General features: G+C 52.1%; 1 protein-coding gene across 2 annotated transcripts in view; it reads left to right on the top strand.

The window, feature by feature from the left end:
- Positions 1-17,699, top strand: part of LOC102448256 (sodium- and chloride-dependent GABA transporter 3) — a 278,291-nt gene that overhangs the window by 234,284 nt on the left and 26,308 nt on the right. For both annotated transcript variants that reach the window (XM_075939327.1, XM_075939326.1), the window contains exons 10-11: positions 1,720-1,832; positions 5,501-5,638. In XM_075939327.1, coding sequence (XP_075795442.1) covers positions 1,720-1,832; positions 5,501-5,638 — 251 coding nt within the window. The remainder of the gene's footprint in view (positions 1-1,719; positions 1,833-5,500; positions 5,639-17,699) is intronic.

Genomic DNA, 17,699 nt, shown 5'->3' with positions numbered 1-17,699 from the left:
CAGCATATTAGCGCATATATACCCCAGCTGGCCCTCCTCCCCCTCAGTTCCTTCTTACCGCCTGTGACGGTAGCTGAAGCACTCGACTATATAGTTAGTCTATCCCTTAGCTTTACGCAGTTCTCAGTTTTAGTAGTTTAGATTAGTTAGTAGTGTAAATTGTTGTTATAGTTGATTGTTCTTATCGGGGGAAGTTCTCCCACTTAACTCACCCCTCCTGGGGAGGGGCTGCATGGGCTGCATGGCTTTAAAGCTTATGCCCTGCAGTGATCTGCATGACTCCTGTCTGAAGTGCCCGGGAGAGGGTCATTGCACTAACAGTTGTCAAATTTGTAAGAGTTTCAAGCCATTAGAGAACCATCCGCAGCACTGAAGCATGCGGCACTGGTGAAGTCTTCGTCATCAAAGTACCAGTCACAATTCCCATCACTGTCACAAAAGAGTCAGCTATCCCGCCAGTGCGGCCAAAATCTCAGGCACACACACCAGCCCTGGGGCCTGTGCCAGTAGTGATACCACACCAGCCACCCATACTGGTAATCGCATTGGGGCCACCTATACCACCGGCACCTGCCCCATCAGATTCCGGGGCCTTGTCTGAATCAGCACCACCTCACACGGCACCACACATCCTGATACCGACTATGATGGGACTGGCCGACTCCTTGGTACTGCCAGTGCAGAGCCAATACTTGCACCCAATGCTGCCACCAGCACCACCATTTATGTTACCAGCACTGACCGATAGGGAGAAGCCAACAGAGATGGCCAGGCATACATCATATCATCGCTCTCCGGTACCATTGTCAGCACCGTTCTGGTTGGCCTTGGACTATTCCTCGGAGTTGGATGCTGACTCACTACGCTCCAGGATCTCATCCTATAGTTGCAGCACCATTCCCGATCTAGGCAGAAGTCTTGACACATGATTCCAGCCTCTCACCAGCCTTAGCCATCACACTGGCAGCCTCAACACCAATGGCGCTTCTGGACTCCCTGTGCCTACCATCAGGCCCAGGGGCCTGAGCCATCCAGGCACGCCTCGGTGATGGCTCAGTCCAGGAGCACTCCCTCTGCGATCCCTTTGACCAGGGCACCTGCATCAGAGACAGGGCACTCGTCATATAGGGAGACCATAAGACCAGGACAGGGTGTAGAGTGCCAACCTGCTATACCACCAGTCCCACCACCTCAAGCGATCAAACAACAGCTGGCACACCCTCTGCTGAGAGAGTCCTCCTCTTCTTTGCCAAATGAGGCACTGGCCAACCCAGCACCTTCCATGCCTGCTATGGATGCCAGGGCACACCAAGACCTGCTCCACCAGCTGGCGGCAAAGTTGGGGGTGCAAGCGATCATCTGGCACAGTTGAGCTGACATGTCAAGGGAACTGTAGGTAGGCAGATTAATTCTGATCACGTAGGGTACGTCTAGACTACATGCCTCTGGCGACAGATTAGACTACCCGGCATAGGAAAATGAAGCGGCAATTTAAATAATCGCCGCTTCATTTAAATTTACGTGGCTGCCGCGCTGAGCCGATCAGCTGTTTGTCGGCTCAGCGCGGTAGTCTGGACGTTCCGCAGTCAACATCAAAGGCATTTGTCGACCTCCCAGGTATGCCTCAGGTATTACGCACAGCTGTTCTTGCGTAAGAAGCCTGCAGTGTAGACGTAGCCTTAAAAGATAAATAACTGCATTTCTTTGCTTCCTTTGCAGGACCGGGACTTGCCTTCATTGCCTACCCAAAAGCTGTCACCATGATGCCTCTTTCTCCACTATGGGCAGCTTTATTTTTCATGATGCTCATATTCCTTGGATTAGATAGTCAGGTAGGAATCAAATACGCTTAAAAGAAATTCTGGGTCAAATTCTCAGCAAATATAAGGTCACAAATCTTCTTTTATGTCACTTGGAGCTGTGTCACTTTGTGCCTGATAAGGATCTAGCCCTGTTTAAAGCCTCTATTTCAAGTTTAATAAAAAATAACAAGTCTGTACAATATTGCAGATTTCTTTGTATAAATTGTAAGTCATGATTCATCTGAATTTTGCTTTTAATGTTAACATCAGTAATTCAGTTAGAATTTAGAATTGTTCAAGTCCCCTCATTGTAAAGCAAAGACAGCACAATGACATGTGTTTCTTTTCCCTGTTTTTTAAGCCAACATGCAAGCAATTTTGACAACTGAGAAGAAGGTACTGACAGTGAAAGGGCTCAGATTATACTTGGGCAGTGGTTGAGGGGCCGACTGGGGAAGGTAGCCGAAGCTCTGCTCCTTCTGCCCCAGGCCACATCCCTTCCCCGAGACCATGCCCTTCACAACCGTTCCTTCCACCACCCCTGTAGCCAAGCCCCATCTAACCCCAATTAAGGGCTGCTGCACAGCGTGGCTCCAGCTTCCCTGGCCACTGGGAAACTGGGCTCCTCGCAGTGCGGCCCCAACCTTATCAGGCTGCTGGGAGCTAGGCTGCCATGCAGCATGGCCCCAGGCTCTCCCAGGCAGTTGGGCAGTGTAGGAATTTTGGGAAGGCAATGCCTTCTCTTGCCTATATTACCAGCCTCTCACGAGGGTATACCTTCATATTTCAAGATATGGTGGCAAGAACGGTGTAATTAGACACTGCAGTAAAATTAACAGCACAAGCCATTGTTGAAGTCTGTGTAATTGCAGAAAAATTCCACAAGAGTTGTTTAACAAGAGATATTATATGATAATGAGCAGGGCTTGACAAATTATGAAAACCCTACTCACCAGACAAAAAAGGGACTCACCACCCTCCTCCTCCCAGTGTTTTTTAATGGCATAAATTCCTAATAAGAACAGTAATTACTAATACGTTCTTAACAAATATCACCCAAGTTATTAATAAATATCTTATAAACTTCAACCTTTTCCCTCTGCTGCCATGTCTCCTCCCCTTGCTCCATCAGCTCCCCGGTGCCTGCTGCCCCCCAACTCCTCACCCTCCTCTGCTGTCCTGATTCCTGCTCTTCTCACTGCCCTCAGCCCTCCTGAGACCTGCCCCCCTCCACCAGCCCTTCTCTCCCCCCTGTGCCCACTCCTCCTCCAGTAGCCCCACTCTGATCAAGTGATCTACCCCTCCTCATCCACTCTCCTAACACCTCCCTCTACACTGCTGCCCTGCCTCTCTCCTCTGGTGCTGGTCCCTCCCCTTCAGGTGTCTGCCCTTCTGCTTCACCCCCAGAATCTCCTGGCACCTGCACCCTCCTGGTTCCTCCCCCTTCCCTCACTGCCCCTGCCCCCTTTGCCCTCTTTTTCCCTGATACCCACCCCCTCAGCACCCTCTACCCCCGTTCCCCTCATGTCCCTGTACCTTCACACATGCCTTGCTCCATCCCCACCTTCCTCATGCCCACCCCTTCTTTCAAGCCTTCTCCCAGCACCTCTCCCTCCCCCTCTAGCCCCCAATGCCCTTACCCTCTCCTCTCCCAGCATCACCCTGTTCCCCCCTCCCACTGACACCTCCCTCCTGCCCTTTTCCTCAGTCTGCACTTAGCCCCCTGGGATTTGTCTCTCCTGCACCCCTGTCCCTTGGTGCCTTTCCCTTTCTTCTTCTTCTTCTCCTGACCTCCTCCCCTCCCCTCTCCTCCCCTCAGCACAAGCCCCTTCCCCATATTTTTCCCCTCCCCACAGCCCAGCCCAGCCCAGCTGCTTCCCCTCCTCCAGGGCCAAGCAAAACATCCCCCCCCCCCCTTTTTTTTGTTGTCTTTTACAGGTTGGCATTTTACAATGGTTTTTTTGTTTGTTTGTTTGTTTTCATTTTTGTCCCGGCATTTTAGCCCTATAAATAGCAAACTGCACTTTCATTCATTTTTTTCCATAAAGGCAAAGGTGCTTCAAGTGAACTCCCCCTTTCACTCACTGCTGGGTCACAGCAGCCTTTTCCCTGCCCTGTCCAACCCCTCCCTATGGACAAGCACCCCTCACTCCCAACCCACAGGGGAAACAGGGTGCAGGGACAGCACAGAGCCAGAGGGGTGCAGGGAACAGTGTGGGGGGAGGTAGGGGTGGCACAGGAAACAGGAGGCACAGAGGCAGCGTCCCGCAGGGATAGGGGGGAGCAGTGTGCGGGGTGCGGTGGAGGCACGGGGAATGGGACACGGAGAATGGGAGGGGCAGAGGGAATCCGAGTCTAGGGGCAGTGCAGGGAATGGGCAGCACAGAGCTGAGGGGGGAAGCAGGGATCGGGGGGAGCAGGGTGCGGGGTACAAGGGTGGCGCAGAGCCAGAGGGAGAGCAGGGGATCCGGGGTGCAGGGGCGGCATGGTGAATGGGCGGCGGGAGCCAGACGGGGTGCGGGGCGGGCTCAGCAAGCCGAGTGGTCGGCTGAGAGCAGTCTCTCGCCAGCGAGGGGCTGGGGCCATGGCAGGACTGGAGCCAGTGGAGCAGGGCCTGGCTCTGCCGCGTGCCACAGCCAGCTACCGGGGACACGCAGCCAGAGTCGAGGTGCCGTGGCCCTTTAAAAGTGGCGGGGCCACGTCACACCAGTATCCTGGCGTCTGCCAGAGCTCCGCCCCCTCGAGCTGCAGCTGCACGCAGGCAGCCCAGCACTGAGAATCGCCGCAGTTCCCCCTCCCCGGCAGCGCTCTGCTCCGCCGCCGGCTGGCGGATTGGATGGAGCCACGCCACCCATAGTGCGGGCTTCGGCCAGCCCTTTACAACGGCCCACCGGGCCAGTCCACCCCTCACTCGCCAGCTGGCAAAATCTACTCGCCACGGGCGAGCGGGCGAGTGTATTTGTCGAGCCCTGATAATGAGTATATTATAGTAACTCTGTATGTGTGATTCATTTCAGGAAATAAGTATGTGTATGATCATACACTTTACAGTAAAGCTGTGGTATTTTGTTTTGTACTGCACTTCAGATTATTAAATTTAATGTTTTATAAGATTTATACTTTTCCGAGAGGCAACTTGAGGTAGCAGAATGCAAAAGGGACTGGAAATTAGGAACTCCTATATTCTACTATGATCTCTTTCAGTGACACATTTCTGCCCTGTGCTTCAGTTTATTTAATCTATAAAATGGAAAGAAACATACTTACCTATTTCAGCAGATTATTGAAGTTAGATAACACTTTGATTACAGTTCTGATTATTATTCATTTAAGTGGCAATGCCTTCGTGTACTAAGTGTGCAATTCCTCGTGTACACCCATCTCAAATTCAGAGCATCATGTGAAGTCCCACTTAAGACCTATTTTAAAGACTTAAACATTGTGCTGTCTGTCTGCTGCACAATGAATTTCACTTGGAGATGACTAAAGTGCTTGTTACTTTTCGGAATTTGACGTTGGACTAGAAATATATAGGTTTGGAATTTTTTACTCTGAAATTTTCATCTTTTCAAACTGGATTTTTCAGTCTCTCTCTTTGATGAGATTATAGGCGGGAACTCGAAGAGTTTTTTAGTAAATCCAATTCCCTAGAGTAGAAGAGACATGTATCTTATTTGAACTTTTCATTTTTGTTCCAGTTTGTGTGTGTTGAAAGCCTAGTGACAGCAGTGGTGGATATGTACCCAAAGATTTTCCGAAGGGGATACAGAAGGGAACTGCTGATTCTTGCTCTTTCAATTGTGTCATACTTCATTGGCCTAATAATGTTAACAGAGGTAAGATGCTATTTGTTTCATTTCAAAGATACAGCCAGGGAAACAAATTAGCTAATTCTAATTGTGATAGACTCCAGGAATGAGCACTTGACATGAACAAAAATTGCTTTACAATAATGTTGATCAAACAAGTACAAACCATTTAAGAGTCTGTTCTTGACTTTTGTTCAGTTCTTTAAGGCTACGTCTACATTGCAGCAGATTTTTGGAAGAGGAAATGCAAACAGAGTGCTCATTTGCAAATCTCGTGCTCTCATTTGCATATTCTCTTGTGATCCTTTTTGTGGAAGAGGTTTTTGTGATTAAAAGCCCTAAGTAGAGGTTTACAGGATCTTGCGCGAAAGGGATTTTTTCCGACAAATGGCCACATCTACACAGGGCTTTTTATTGCAAAAACCTCTTCCGCAAAAAGGATTGGAAGAAGATATGCAAATGAGAGTGTGAAATATGCAAATGAGCACTCCATTTGCATCCCCTTCTGCAAAAAACACACAGTGTAGATGTAGCCTAACTGCACTTTGAACTCAATTAATAGCTTAATCAATGATGCATTGAAATCCATCTTATTCAACACCTCCCATCCATCCAGAGAAACTGATTTCTCCCTGATCACTCTGGGCTGACCCAACTTGACATGAGGGTATTTGATACCGGTGGCCAGGAAAAGGAAGCCATCTTCCTGGGATCAAAATGAGTGATGAATATAACAATGAAAAACTTGAGGAAAAGCCAAAAAGGAAATTGGTGGTAGCTTTAATATTCCCATCTGTTGATTTATTGGGCTATATGCATCAAGGGAATGAAACTCAATCCAGCAAAATGTTTAAGCATCAGCTTTATTTCGAGTATATGCATACATACTTGTCACAAGTGTTACTATAGCAAATATAGATGGGTACAGATCTACTCTCTGGTCTAGATAACAGCAGTAAATAAACATTCAGAAAAGTGGTGGGGTTTTTTACACCTTTGATTCACAGTCTCTTAGGGTACGTCTACACTACAGCGCTAGTTCGAACTAACTTAGTTCGAATTAGTTAATTCGAACTAAGCTAGTTCGAACTAACGCATCTAGAACTAAAAACTAGTTCGAACTAGCGTTTTGCTAGTTCGAACTAGCGCGTCCACACTGATTGGACGCAGGGGGGCATTTAAGGGCAGCTGAAACCGGTTCTGGCAGGGCATCAGGTCAGCAGTTGCTTTGTGTGGCTGCTGTCTGAGGCTATCTGAGGCTCGTGCTTAAAGGGACCCCCCTGGACAGCCGGTTCTCAGCTTTTCCTGCTTGTTTGCCAACCTCGCCGAGGGACAGCAAAGCGTCGGTCTCTGTGCCCGTCTGTGTCGGTGCTTACCTTTGGGGGGGACCGCCGCAGGTGGCAACATGGAGCCACGGCTCGCCCTGCACCTTCTGGTGCACGTTCTGGACTTGCTGCTGCAAGCCTGCCAGCAATGGCTCGAGGCTGCCTGGCACCACCTGGGGAACGTCAGCCCCCTGCCTCTCCGCCTGGCCACCCTGGGGGCCATGGAGGAGCCGCGGCGGCGCCCCGGCACCGGCGTGCCCCGCCGCATCTGGCGTCTGGACACCAGCAGCGACTGGTGGGACCGCATCGTCCTGGAGCGCTGGGACGACCAACAGTGGACCCAGAACTTTAGGATGAGGAGGGACACCTTCCTGGAGCTCTGCGAGTGGCTCGCCCCTGCCCTGCAAAGAAGGGACACTCGCATGAGACCCGCCACCCCCCCTCCAGAAGCGGGTGGCCATCGCCCTCTAGAAGCTCTCCACGCCGGACAGCTACCGATCCGTCGGGAACCAGTTCGGCGTGGGGAGATCCACCGTCGGAGCGGTGCTCATGCAGGTACGGCGCTCGTCGGCCACCGAGCCGGGGGGGAGGGGGGCTGCGAGGAGGGGATGGGCCGCCCCAGGGACAAAGGGGGGGGCGGGAGGAGGCGAAAGCGCCCCGCACCGGAGGGGCCCGGCTGTCCCGGCCGTACTACACGCCGCCAGGGGGGTTGCTTCCGGGAGTGGGGCCCGGGGCACTGCCAGGGCACGCACGCTCCCAGCCAACCGGGCGCCCCACTGATTGGCGCTTTGCTGTGTCTCTCTCCGCAGGTGGTCAAGGCCATCAACCGGGTGCTGCTCCACAGGGTGGTCCGCCTCGCCGACCCGGACGCCGTCATCCGGGGATTCGGCGCCCTCGGCTTCCCCAACTGCGGGGGGGCCATCGATGGGACGCACATCCCCATCCGTGCCCCGGAACACCAGGCGTCCCGTTACGTGAACCGCAAGGGGTACTTCTCCGTCATCCTGCAGGCCGTGTGTGACCACCGGGGACAGTTCACGGACATAAATGTGGGCTGGTCCGGCAAAGCACATGACGCACGGGTGTACCGGAACTCCTCCGTGTGCCAGTGGCTGCAGGACGGGACCTTCTTCCCCGACCGCCACATCAGGGTCGGGGACGTGGACATGCCCGTCTGCCTGGTGGGGGATGCCGCCTACCCACTGCAGCCGTGGCTCATGAAGCCCTACACGGGGCACCTCAATCCCTCCCGCCAGGCCTTCAATGCCAGGCTGAGCAGGGCCCGCATCGTGGTGGAGGGGGCCTTCGGGCGACTGAAAGCCCGCTTTCGATGCCTCCTCACCCGTCTGGACCTGGCCGAGCACAACATCCCTCCCGTGGTGGCGGTATGTTGTGTGCTCCACAATTTGTGTGAGCAGAAGGGGGAGGCTTTCCTGCCAGCCTGGATGGCTGAGGCTGACCGCATGGCTGGACACTACGGTCAGCCCCGCACCGCCGCCATCCGGGAAGCCCAGCGGGGGGCCATCCGGATCCGGGAAGCCCTGCAGGAGAGCTTCCAGGTGGAGGAGGAGGAGGACTGACCTCTCCCTGCATGCCCCACCGGGGCCTTCTTCCACCCTACCCCCCCCTTCCTCTTTCCCCTCCCTACCTACTGTCAAATAAAGACACCTGTTTTTCAAACAAAAACGTCTGTTTATTTCACAGAACTGGGGTGGGGGAGGGAGGAATGAAGGTGGGAGAAGGGAGGGGGAAACCTGGGACGAGGGAGCTGGAAGGGGAGGGGAGGGAAGGGAGGAAGGGAAAGGAAAGATCAGGGGTGGGAGTCCGGCTGCCTCTCCCGTCTCGCCACACTGCGGGTCCGGGGGCGTCGGTGGGGAATGGTTGTGGGGGGGGGGGCAGAGGGGACAGGGGGTGTTGAGGAAGCAGGAGCGGAAGCAGGAGGAGCAGGGGGAGCAAGAGGGGGAGTAAGAGGGGGAGCAAGAGGGGGAGCAGGGGGAGGAGGAAATGGAAAGCGGTCCAGCAGGCTCTGGAGGTGGCCTCGCAGGGCACGGCCCTGCTCCTCCAGGGCCTCCAGACTCCTCCGGCGCAGCCTGAGGTCCTCCTGGACCCAGTGGTCCTGGAGACGGAGCTGTCGGTCCAGGAACCGGAGATGCCACCTCTGGTAGTCCTCCTGGTTCCTGGCTGTCCTGCTTGCCCGGGCGCGGGCGGCTGCTGCAGGCGGTGTGGTGCGCCCTGCAGGCCCCGGTGCTGCAGCTGTGGTGCAAGAAGACCAGCGGTCAATTTCCCCAGGGGCCCAGGTGTGTGAAACCCAGCTCCCCTCTGCAAGGCCAGGGCCCCTGCAGGATCCCCAGCTGCTGCTCCGTGGTGGGCAAGGCCCAGGCGCACGGTCCGGGGCTCCCTCTCGCCCCAGCCCCCCGTACACATAAGGGGAACACGAGGGTACTCACAGGTGGACGCCTCCCCGGCCTCTGACGATGCAGGCGAGCGGGTCTGTGGCGTGCCTCGGGGGTCCCGGGTCCTGGGCAGGCTGGCGGCAGGCTCCTGGCTCTCAGAGCCCTCTTCCTCCTCCTCGGTGTCCAGGAGCGGTCCCTCTGCCCCGGGGTCAATCACGTCCCGGGGGGCAGGGACGGCATGAGGCCCCAGGATGCGGTCCAGGGCATGGAAGTGGGGGCAGGCCTCCGGGTCGACCCCTGGCAGGCAAGCCCGGGAGTAGGACTGCCGCAAGTCTTTAATCTTGCAGCGCACCTGCTCCCGGCTGCGCTGGTGGCTCCTGGCGGCCAGGCTGGCAGCCATGCGTCCGTAGACGGCTGCGTTCCGGTGGCTAGTGCGGAGATCGTGGACATTGGAGGCTTCCCCCCAAACCTCGATGAGGTCCACGATCTCCGCACTTGACCAGGCGGGCGCCCGCCTTTTGCGCCCCCGGGCAGGCTCCTGGGAGCCGCCAGGCTGGTCGTGGGGAGCAGTGGAGGGCTGGGAGCCCTCGGATGGCTGGCTCATCCTGTGGCAGGTGCAGGCTGTGCAGGCACGGGTGCTTGCAGCCTTGCAACTGGCACAAAGTGAGTAGCCAGCCCATGGCCCTTTAAGGGCTCCGGGGCCGGGAGGGGGGCAATAGAGTTTCCCTGGTGTTGGCCAGAGTGGCCACCAGGGAAACCTGGGAAGCCTTAGCCTCCCACTAGTTCGAACTAAAGGGCTACACAGCCCTTAATTCGAACTAGCTAGTTCGAACTAGGCGTTAGTCCTCGTAAAATGAGGTTTACCTAGTTCGAACTAAGCGCTCCGTTAGTTCGAATTAAGTTCGAACTAATGGAGCGCTAGTGTAGCGCCTAGGAAAGTTAGTTCGAACTAACGTCCGTTAGTTCGAACTAACTTTCTAGTGTAGACATACCCTTATAGTCAGTTCTTCTACACAGGAAGTCTCACCTGTACACTTTCAGGATGAGCATTTATCTCCTCCCTAATCCTCTTCCTTCCCATGGAGGAGTCCCATCTGAGTACATATTAACATTGCTGACCCGTGTCAGGGTCTATGCCACTAGGTCTTCAATGCTATTACAAACCACTCTCAGAAATAGTACCAAGCAATATCTGTGACCCAGAGATGAAATACAACTGCATGGCTGTGGCTAGATGGTGAGCCCTTTTCTTACCCTTGACTCTCCCACAAGGAGCAAGAGGATAATGGTGTGGTTCTGGAGGATAAGCTGCAGCCTTTGTACATTTAAGAGCCTTAAGAACCATTCTTTCTAAGTACATTTGTTTCTGTTGATCTAGTGGGTTTCATCTGGCTATATAGATGATGCAAATGGAGGCATTCCAGGAACTAAAGTTACAGGCAGTCCCCGGGTTACGTACAAGATAGGGACTGTAGGTTTGTTCTTAAGTTGAATCTGTATGTAAGTCGGAACTGGCGTCAGCCACTGCTGAAACTGATCAGTTTCAACCGTGGCTGAATCTGGACGCCAGTTCTGACTTACATACAGATTCAACTTAAGAAACCCAGGCGTCCCCAAGTCAGCTGCTGCTGAAACTGATCAGTGGCTGATTCCAGGAAGCCTGGGGCAGAGCAACTCTGTCTCGGGTTTCCTGTAGTCAGCCGCTGGTCAGTTTCAGCAGCGGCTGACTTGGGGACGCCTGGGGCAGAGCAGCTGGGGTGCTGCCGGGTTTGTCCGGAGCGGCGCTATGGGACCAACCCGGCAGCCCCCAGCTGCTCTACCCCAGGGGTAGGCAAGAAAAGCCTGGTCTTCTGGGGGGGGGGGCACTAGCTGCACCCCCCCCCCCCCAGCAGACGAAGGAGACGGGGGTGGCGGGACCACCCAAGTCCTCCACGGCTTTGCTCCGTCTCCCTGGTCTGCTGACCTGGGAGACGCAGAGCAAAGCCGCAGAGCACGCGGGCAGCGGGACAGTCCAGGCGCGCCGCGGCTGTCCCACTGCTGGCATGCTCCGAGGCTTTGCTCCCCGTCTCCCTGGTCTGACCAGCAGACCAGGGAGATGGGGAGCAAAGCCTCGGAGCACGCCAGCAGTGGGACAGCCGCGGCGCGCCTGGACTGTAGGGAGATGGGGAGCACGCCCACAGCGGGACAGCCCAGGCGCGCCGCCGCTGTCGCACTGCGGGCGTGCTCCTAGGCTTTGCTCCCCATCTCCCTGGTCTGCTGGTCGGGAGACGGGGAGCAAAGCCGCGGAGCACGCCCGCAGGGGGACAGCTCGAGCGCGCCCGGGCTGTCCCGCTGCGGGCATGCTCTAAGGCTTTGCTCCCCGTCTCCCTGCAGACCAGGGAGATGGGGAGCAGCTTTTCTCACCCCGGAGGACGGGGGCGGCGGACCGCGGCGCATCTGGGCGTCCCGCCGCTCCCGTCCTCCGGGGCGAGAAAAGCCCCGTTCGTAACTGCGGATCCGACATAAGTCGGATCCGCGTAACTCAGGGACTGCCTGTATCTTTGAAATGGGAGAAAGAAGATGGTAAGCTTGATTTGCTCTCAGGGTGTGCTTACACTGTAATCAAAGGTGTGGTTGTAGCTCAGGTAGCCATATTCATATAGGTTTTCCTCTAGCTAGCCTGACAAATGACAGCAGTAAAGGCATGATAGCACAGCAGCACAGGGTGTCTGGAACCCTGGGAATGTTCTTGCATTGCTGATCCATGTCACAGTCTGTGCCACCAGGTTTTCCCTGCTATTTTTAGCTCCACTAGCTAGGTTTTAGCTGGAGTGGATGTGCCTCTGAGCTGCAATCACATCTCCAATTAAAGTGTAGCGATGTCCCTCAGTTCTTCATCCTATCACCAGTTTGTAGAACTGTTGCTATGGTTGCTCTCCAATGTATTCAAAGCAGGTATATTAATATGGTATACCACTGGGAATGTTCAAAACACACCAAGGAAAAATATTTGCCCCCTGTCGCTGAATAGAATGGCTATCTTAATTGCTTCCTCTGGCACACTCTTAATCAATCAACTGGAATGGGACCATTCCCAAAGTGGCTTTGTGGAACCTTGAGGCTCCATGCAATGGGTTCAAGGGCTCTGTGAGAAAATATTAATGACAGTTGTATAACCCTTTTATTTTGTTACTTATTTTTCTGGTACTTTTCTTGAAAAAAATAATTTATTAAAATAAAAATAGAATTCCAAAACTTTGTCTATTTATTTGGGTACCTATTGAATTAAAAATGACACTATTTTAAGGTCTCTGACAAATTTTCAGGACCTCGTAGTGGTTCCATGGCTGAAAAAATGTGGAAAACCCTGCTCTCTGGTAAAACCATTATTTGATCTTTTCTGATACAATGTGGCTATCATATCTGTATATGTAATAATTAAAAATGCAGTGAAAATAGTGAGCACCAGGCAGTCAATCAAATCAAATCAATAGCTACCCAAGAGCCGTTATGCATATGCAGTCAATATACTATTTGATTTGGAATGTTGCAAGCACGAGGAGAGAGGCCTCAATCACTATGCAGCAGAATGAGTAGAGAGGAAGTCTGGCTGTACTGTGCAGCAGGAAGCAGCATGTGGTGCTGTTGTGTTGTATTCTCAGGCAGAGCAGCAGCCTCTCTAAGTATCCCAGGCAGCTAATTTTTCACCTCTGTGCAGAGAGCAGGCACAAAGCCTAAGCACATTTTAAATGGGAGATTTGGGCACTGATATTAATTTCACTGCCCAAGAGTGAATTTTACTCTGTTTGCGTATGGTGGGACTTGGAGCGAAGCAGCACCCCCACTTCTCCCCCGCCCCTGACAACCTCAAGGAGCTAACCCATTAGGCAAATACCCAACTTGCAGTAGTCATTGCAGTAGTCTGAATTTGTTGATGGAGATTTTCTTTGTTGCTTATGGGGAGGGAATGTCACTATATCCCCTCACATATCTACAGTGATAGATGAGGTGTCTGTTACTCAGACAGACAGAAATCTGAGCTAATCTGCACAGGCGGAAATAGAAATGAAGTTCTCCAACATCTCTGGAATTTGGAAGGAATGTTTTCTCTTGGTTTTCTGTTGTCTATTTTATTTGGCCCTATACATTCTTTTAAGACAGATATTGTTAAAGATTAAAAATAGATTTATTTTAAAATCTGTATTAGCTGACTAATGAATGTCTGCACAGTGCTTTGCACTTGAGAGTGGCCACAAAAGTGGTAAGTAACTTTTATTACTGCTAAATGGAATGACCTAGTCTGGAAGATCTTTTTTAAGCCACAAAACTATGCCATACCCTACAGCAAGTCCCATAAACCCATTCTACTGGGCTACGTCTACACTGACCCCTTTTCCGAAAGGGGCATGGTAATTTCAGAGATCGTTTTTCAGAGGGCGCTTTTTCCGGAGGATCGGGGCCAGTGTAGACGCTCTTTTCCGGCTTTTCTAAAAGCCGGAAAAAAGCGGCGGACATTTTTATTTAAATGCCGCGGGGGATATTTAAATCCCCCGCGGATTTCCCTATTACGATCTCTGAAATTACCATGCCCCTTTCGGAAAAGGGGCCAGTGTAGACGAGCCCCTGGAGTCTGTACTTTTGATCTTATGATAGTGCTGACACCAATGTTTAGAGTTCTGCATGGATACAAAAAGTATAACCCCAGATTTGCATGGCCCTATGTGTCACCTCCACACAGAAGTGTGTATCTCCTGTCTGGAAGAATGCTAGCCATTTGCCCACACTAGCATAACTAGGGACAGCTGCTAGTGAGCCTGGTCCCACCTTAGTGAGCAGGGTTGGAGGCAGTTGAAGGAGTGGCCCGGGCTGGGTGCTAGCTTCAGTGAGCGATGGTCCAGCATGCTGCTGCTTTTGTTGATGTGGTTCCTGGCCCAGTCACTAGCCATAGTCCTGCTGGTGTTGTTCATTTTTTGCTGGAGCCCTGAAGCATATTAATTTTGTATCTGTACAAGTCTTTACGAATGCTACCTGAATTTTAAGAAAAGGAGTAAATGTCTCGATTATATGATCTAACATAGAATTAGTGTAATAGAATATCTAATATAGGAATATTATCTCACAGGATTATATCTTATGGGCTGTCCATTTAAATGAACAGAACATCAGAACATGACAATTAGGTCCAGGTGACAGGACAAGCACATTACTGAATGTTTTTGTGCATAACCCTACAGTAAATCTGTTAATATTGTAGTCATTTAAGAAGTCAATATTAGGCATCAAAGCCAAAAATGAATCAGGACATCAACTTCCCTTAAAGCTGTTTTTTCTATCATGCTGGCTACACACATACAAGACAGAATTGCATCAAGCTAAATATATTTCTTTAAATGAAATGTCAGCTTCTGGAGACAGGCAGGAAAGCTATCCATTTTCCAAAACCATGTGTAAGGAGACTGTTAGTCCCTTAGTAAAACTCTGTGGCTACATCTACACTGCCATGATTTTCCGCAAATGCTTTTAACGGAAAAGTTTTTCCATTAAAAGCATTTGCGGAAAAGAGCGTCTAGATTGGCACGGACGCTTTTCCTCAAAAGCACTTTTTGCGGAAAAGCGTCCGTGCCAATCTAGACGCGTTTTTGCGCAAGAAAGCCCTAATCGCCATTTTCGCCATCGGAGCTTTTTTGTGCAAAATAGTTTTTAGCTGTCTATACTGGCCCTCTTGCCCAAAAACATTTGCGCAAGAGGGCTTTTTCCCAAACGGGAGCAGCATATTATTTGTGCAAGAACACTGACAATCTTACATTAGATCGTCAGTGTTCTTGCACAAATTCAAAGCGGCCAGTGTAGACAGCTGGCAAGTTTTTCCGCAAAAGCAATTGCTTTTGCGGAAAAACTTGCCAGTGTAGACGCAGCTTGTGGGAGTTTTTAGTTCACCAGCTCCCAATATCAAAAGGGGAAGGGTCCATGAGAAATCAGGGCCCTGAGACTGACAGACTCCAGGGTCAATGGAAAGCAGCCAACACTCCAGCTCGGCCTGATTGACAGGTTGGACAGGCCAGTGAGGAAAGTAAGAGGCCAGGCCCCGTCCTCCCTGTGCGCTGGGATTTTTCTGGGTCTCTCTGAGCAAGGAGAGAGCTGAGAGACAGCTAAGAGGAGCAAGCTGTGTGGAGAGGCAGTCCTGCAGCAACAGAGCCAGGCACACACAGCCCAAGGAGTGCAAGCTATGTGGAGAGGCAGTCCTGCAGCAACAGAGCCAGGCACACACAGCCCAAGGAGCGCAGACCCTGTGTTGAGCAGCAGACTGGCCGTGCTCAGAGAGCCAAAAGGGACAGAGAAGCAACACAAGGAGCTGGAGACTGGCAAAGCAGCACAGCCTGCAGCAGGGTGTGGTGAGCAGCTGGGACCAGCAAAGTGCGGGGAGAGGCTCTGGGCAGGGAGATATCACCAGCCAAGAGGCCCAGCAGGCCAGACGGGGAGAGGGGTCTGGCCACTTAGGGTTTGTCTAACCTACATGGCTCCATCAACAGAGCCATGTAGATTTGTTTTTTCGGCAAAGGGAAATGAAGCTGTGATTTAAATAATTGCGGCTTCATTTAAATTTAAATGGCTGCTGTGCTGAGCCGACAAACAGCTGATTAGCTGTTTGTTGGCTCAGCACGCTAGTCTAGACACTCCCCTGTCGACATGAAAGCTCTTTATCGACCTCCCTGGTAAACCTCATCCTAGGAGGTATAACGGGGAGGTCGATAAAGGGCTTTCTGGTCGGCGTGGGAGCGTCCAGACTAGCGCACTGAGCCGACAAACGGCTGATCAGCTGTTTGTCTGCTAAGCGCGGCAACCATTTAAATTTAAATGAAGCCGTGATTATTTAAATCGCGGCTTCATTTCCCTCTGCCGATCAGCCTAATCTACATGGCTTCATTGATGGAGCCATGTAGTTTAGAAACACCCTTAGAGCTTGAGGCTGTGTGGTCACTGCCAGAGCAAGCGTGCCCAGCCTGCAGCCCCCCTGCAGCACATCCAGGGCCTCTAAGGGGCCTATAAGGAAGAGACTGTGAACTGTCCTTACACTCTGCAGGCTGCTGTTTTGATGTCTCCGTGCTACAGAGCAGGACTGTGTGTTCTCATTTAACCTTTCTTATTTTTTCTTATTCTTTTCTCTTTAATCAGTTGATTTTTAATAAATTGTATTTGCTTTGAACTTTATGGAATGATCACTGGGCCAAGAAGGCCTGCGGTGTGAAGAGAGCACCTCGGAGTGGGGACACCCTAACTCCTGCCCCTAGTGACTACAAGGTCGGGGATTAAGCCCCAGGAAACCTGGGCCCAGCCTTGTTGGGGTTTTGAGGACTCTGCTACTCAGGAGAGTGGAGGGGGAGCCCTCAGGATCAGGGAGGCCGTGGGGTAAAGGAAGTGGGAGTGGGAACTCAGATCCTTTTGCTGGTCCATTCACCGGGGTGGTATAGAAGCCAGGAAAGTTCCCCACAATAGCGGGTCCATTCCCCCGCTTACACATGGATTTCCTGCATCTGCGTACTTATTTGTATAATCTACCTTTTCCATTGTGTTTTTTACTTTTCTGCCTCTCTTTGGGTATGTCTACACTACCCTCCTAATTCGAACTAGGAGGGTAATGTAGGCATACCGCACTTGCAAATGAAGCCTGGGATTTGAATTTCCCGGGCTTCATTTGCTTAAGCCGGGCGCCGCCATTTTTAAATCCCGGCTAGTTCGAACCCCGTGCTGCGCGGCTACATGCGGCACGGAGTAGCTAGTTCGGATTAGGCTTCCTAATCCAAACTAGCTGTACTCCTCATTCCATACTCATGAGAAGTACAGCTAGTTCGGATTAGGAAGCCTAATCCAAACTAGCTACTCCGTGCCGCGTGTAGCCGCGCGGCACGGGGTTCGAACTAGCCGGGATTTAAAAATGGCGGCGCCCAGCTTAAGCAAATGAAGCCCGGGAAATTCAAATCCCGGGCTTCATTTGCAAGTGCGGTATGCCTACATTACCCTCCTAGTTCGAATTAGGAGGGTAGTGTAGACATACACTTTGGTAGTAGGGAAAGGATATCTGGGAACAGCACTCTTCAGGAAATCCCAGCTAAGCTCTAGGTGGCTTCTGGTCTCACTGTGAACTAATGCACTTTTTCCACTCTATAGCTATGTGCCAGATATGCCTTAAACTGGGTGGGGTAGAAAATCAGCAGCAGAAGCTTTCCTTGCAGACTCTCCTGGCCCAGCTGTCCCTGACTACTCAGTGCTCCAGGCTAACGAGGCATGGCTGCTAAGGACCATGGAGCATTTTGTCTAGCTGCAGCAATGTGGCAGGAAGCCTTAGGCAGCTACAGAGTGTAAGTTCAGCAGCAGTACCTAGCATTTTGGAAA

This window comes from Pelodiscus sinensis, chromosome 11 (assembly GCF_049634645.1).
Source record: "Pelodiscus sinensis isolate JC-2024 chromosome 11, ASM4963464v1, whole genome shotgun sequence".
NCBI lineage: Eukaryota > Metazoa > Chordata > Testudines > Trionychidae > Pelodiscus > Pelodiscus sinensis.
Note: the sequence above shows the minus strand (reverse complement) of the source record. Positions and strands in the feature narration are given on the sequence as shown.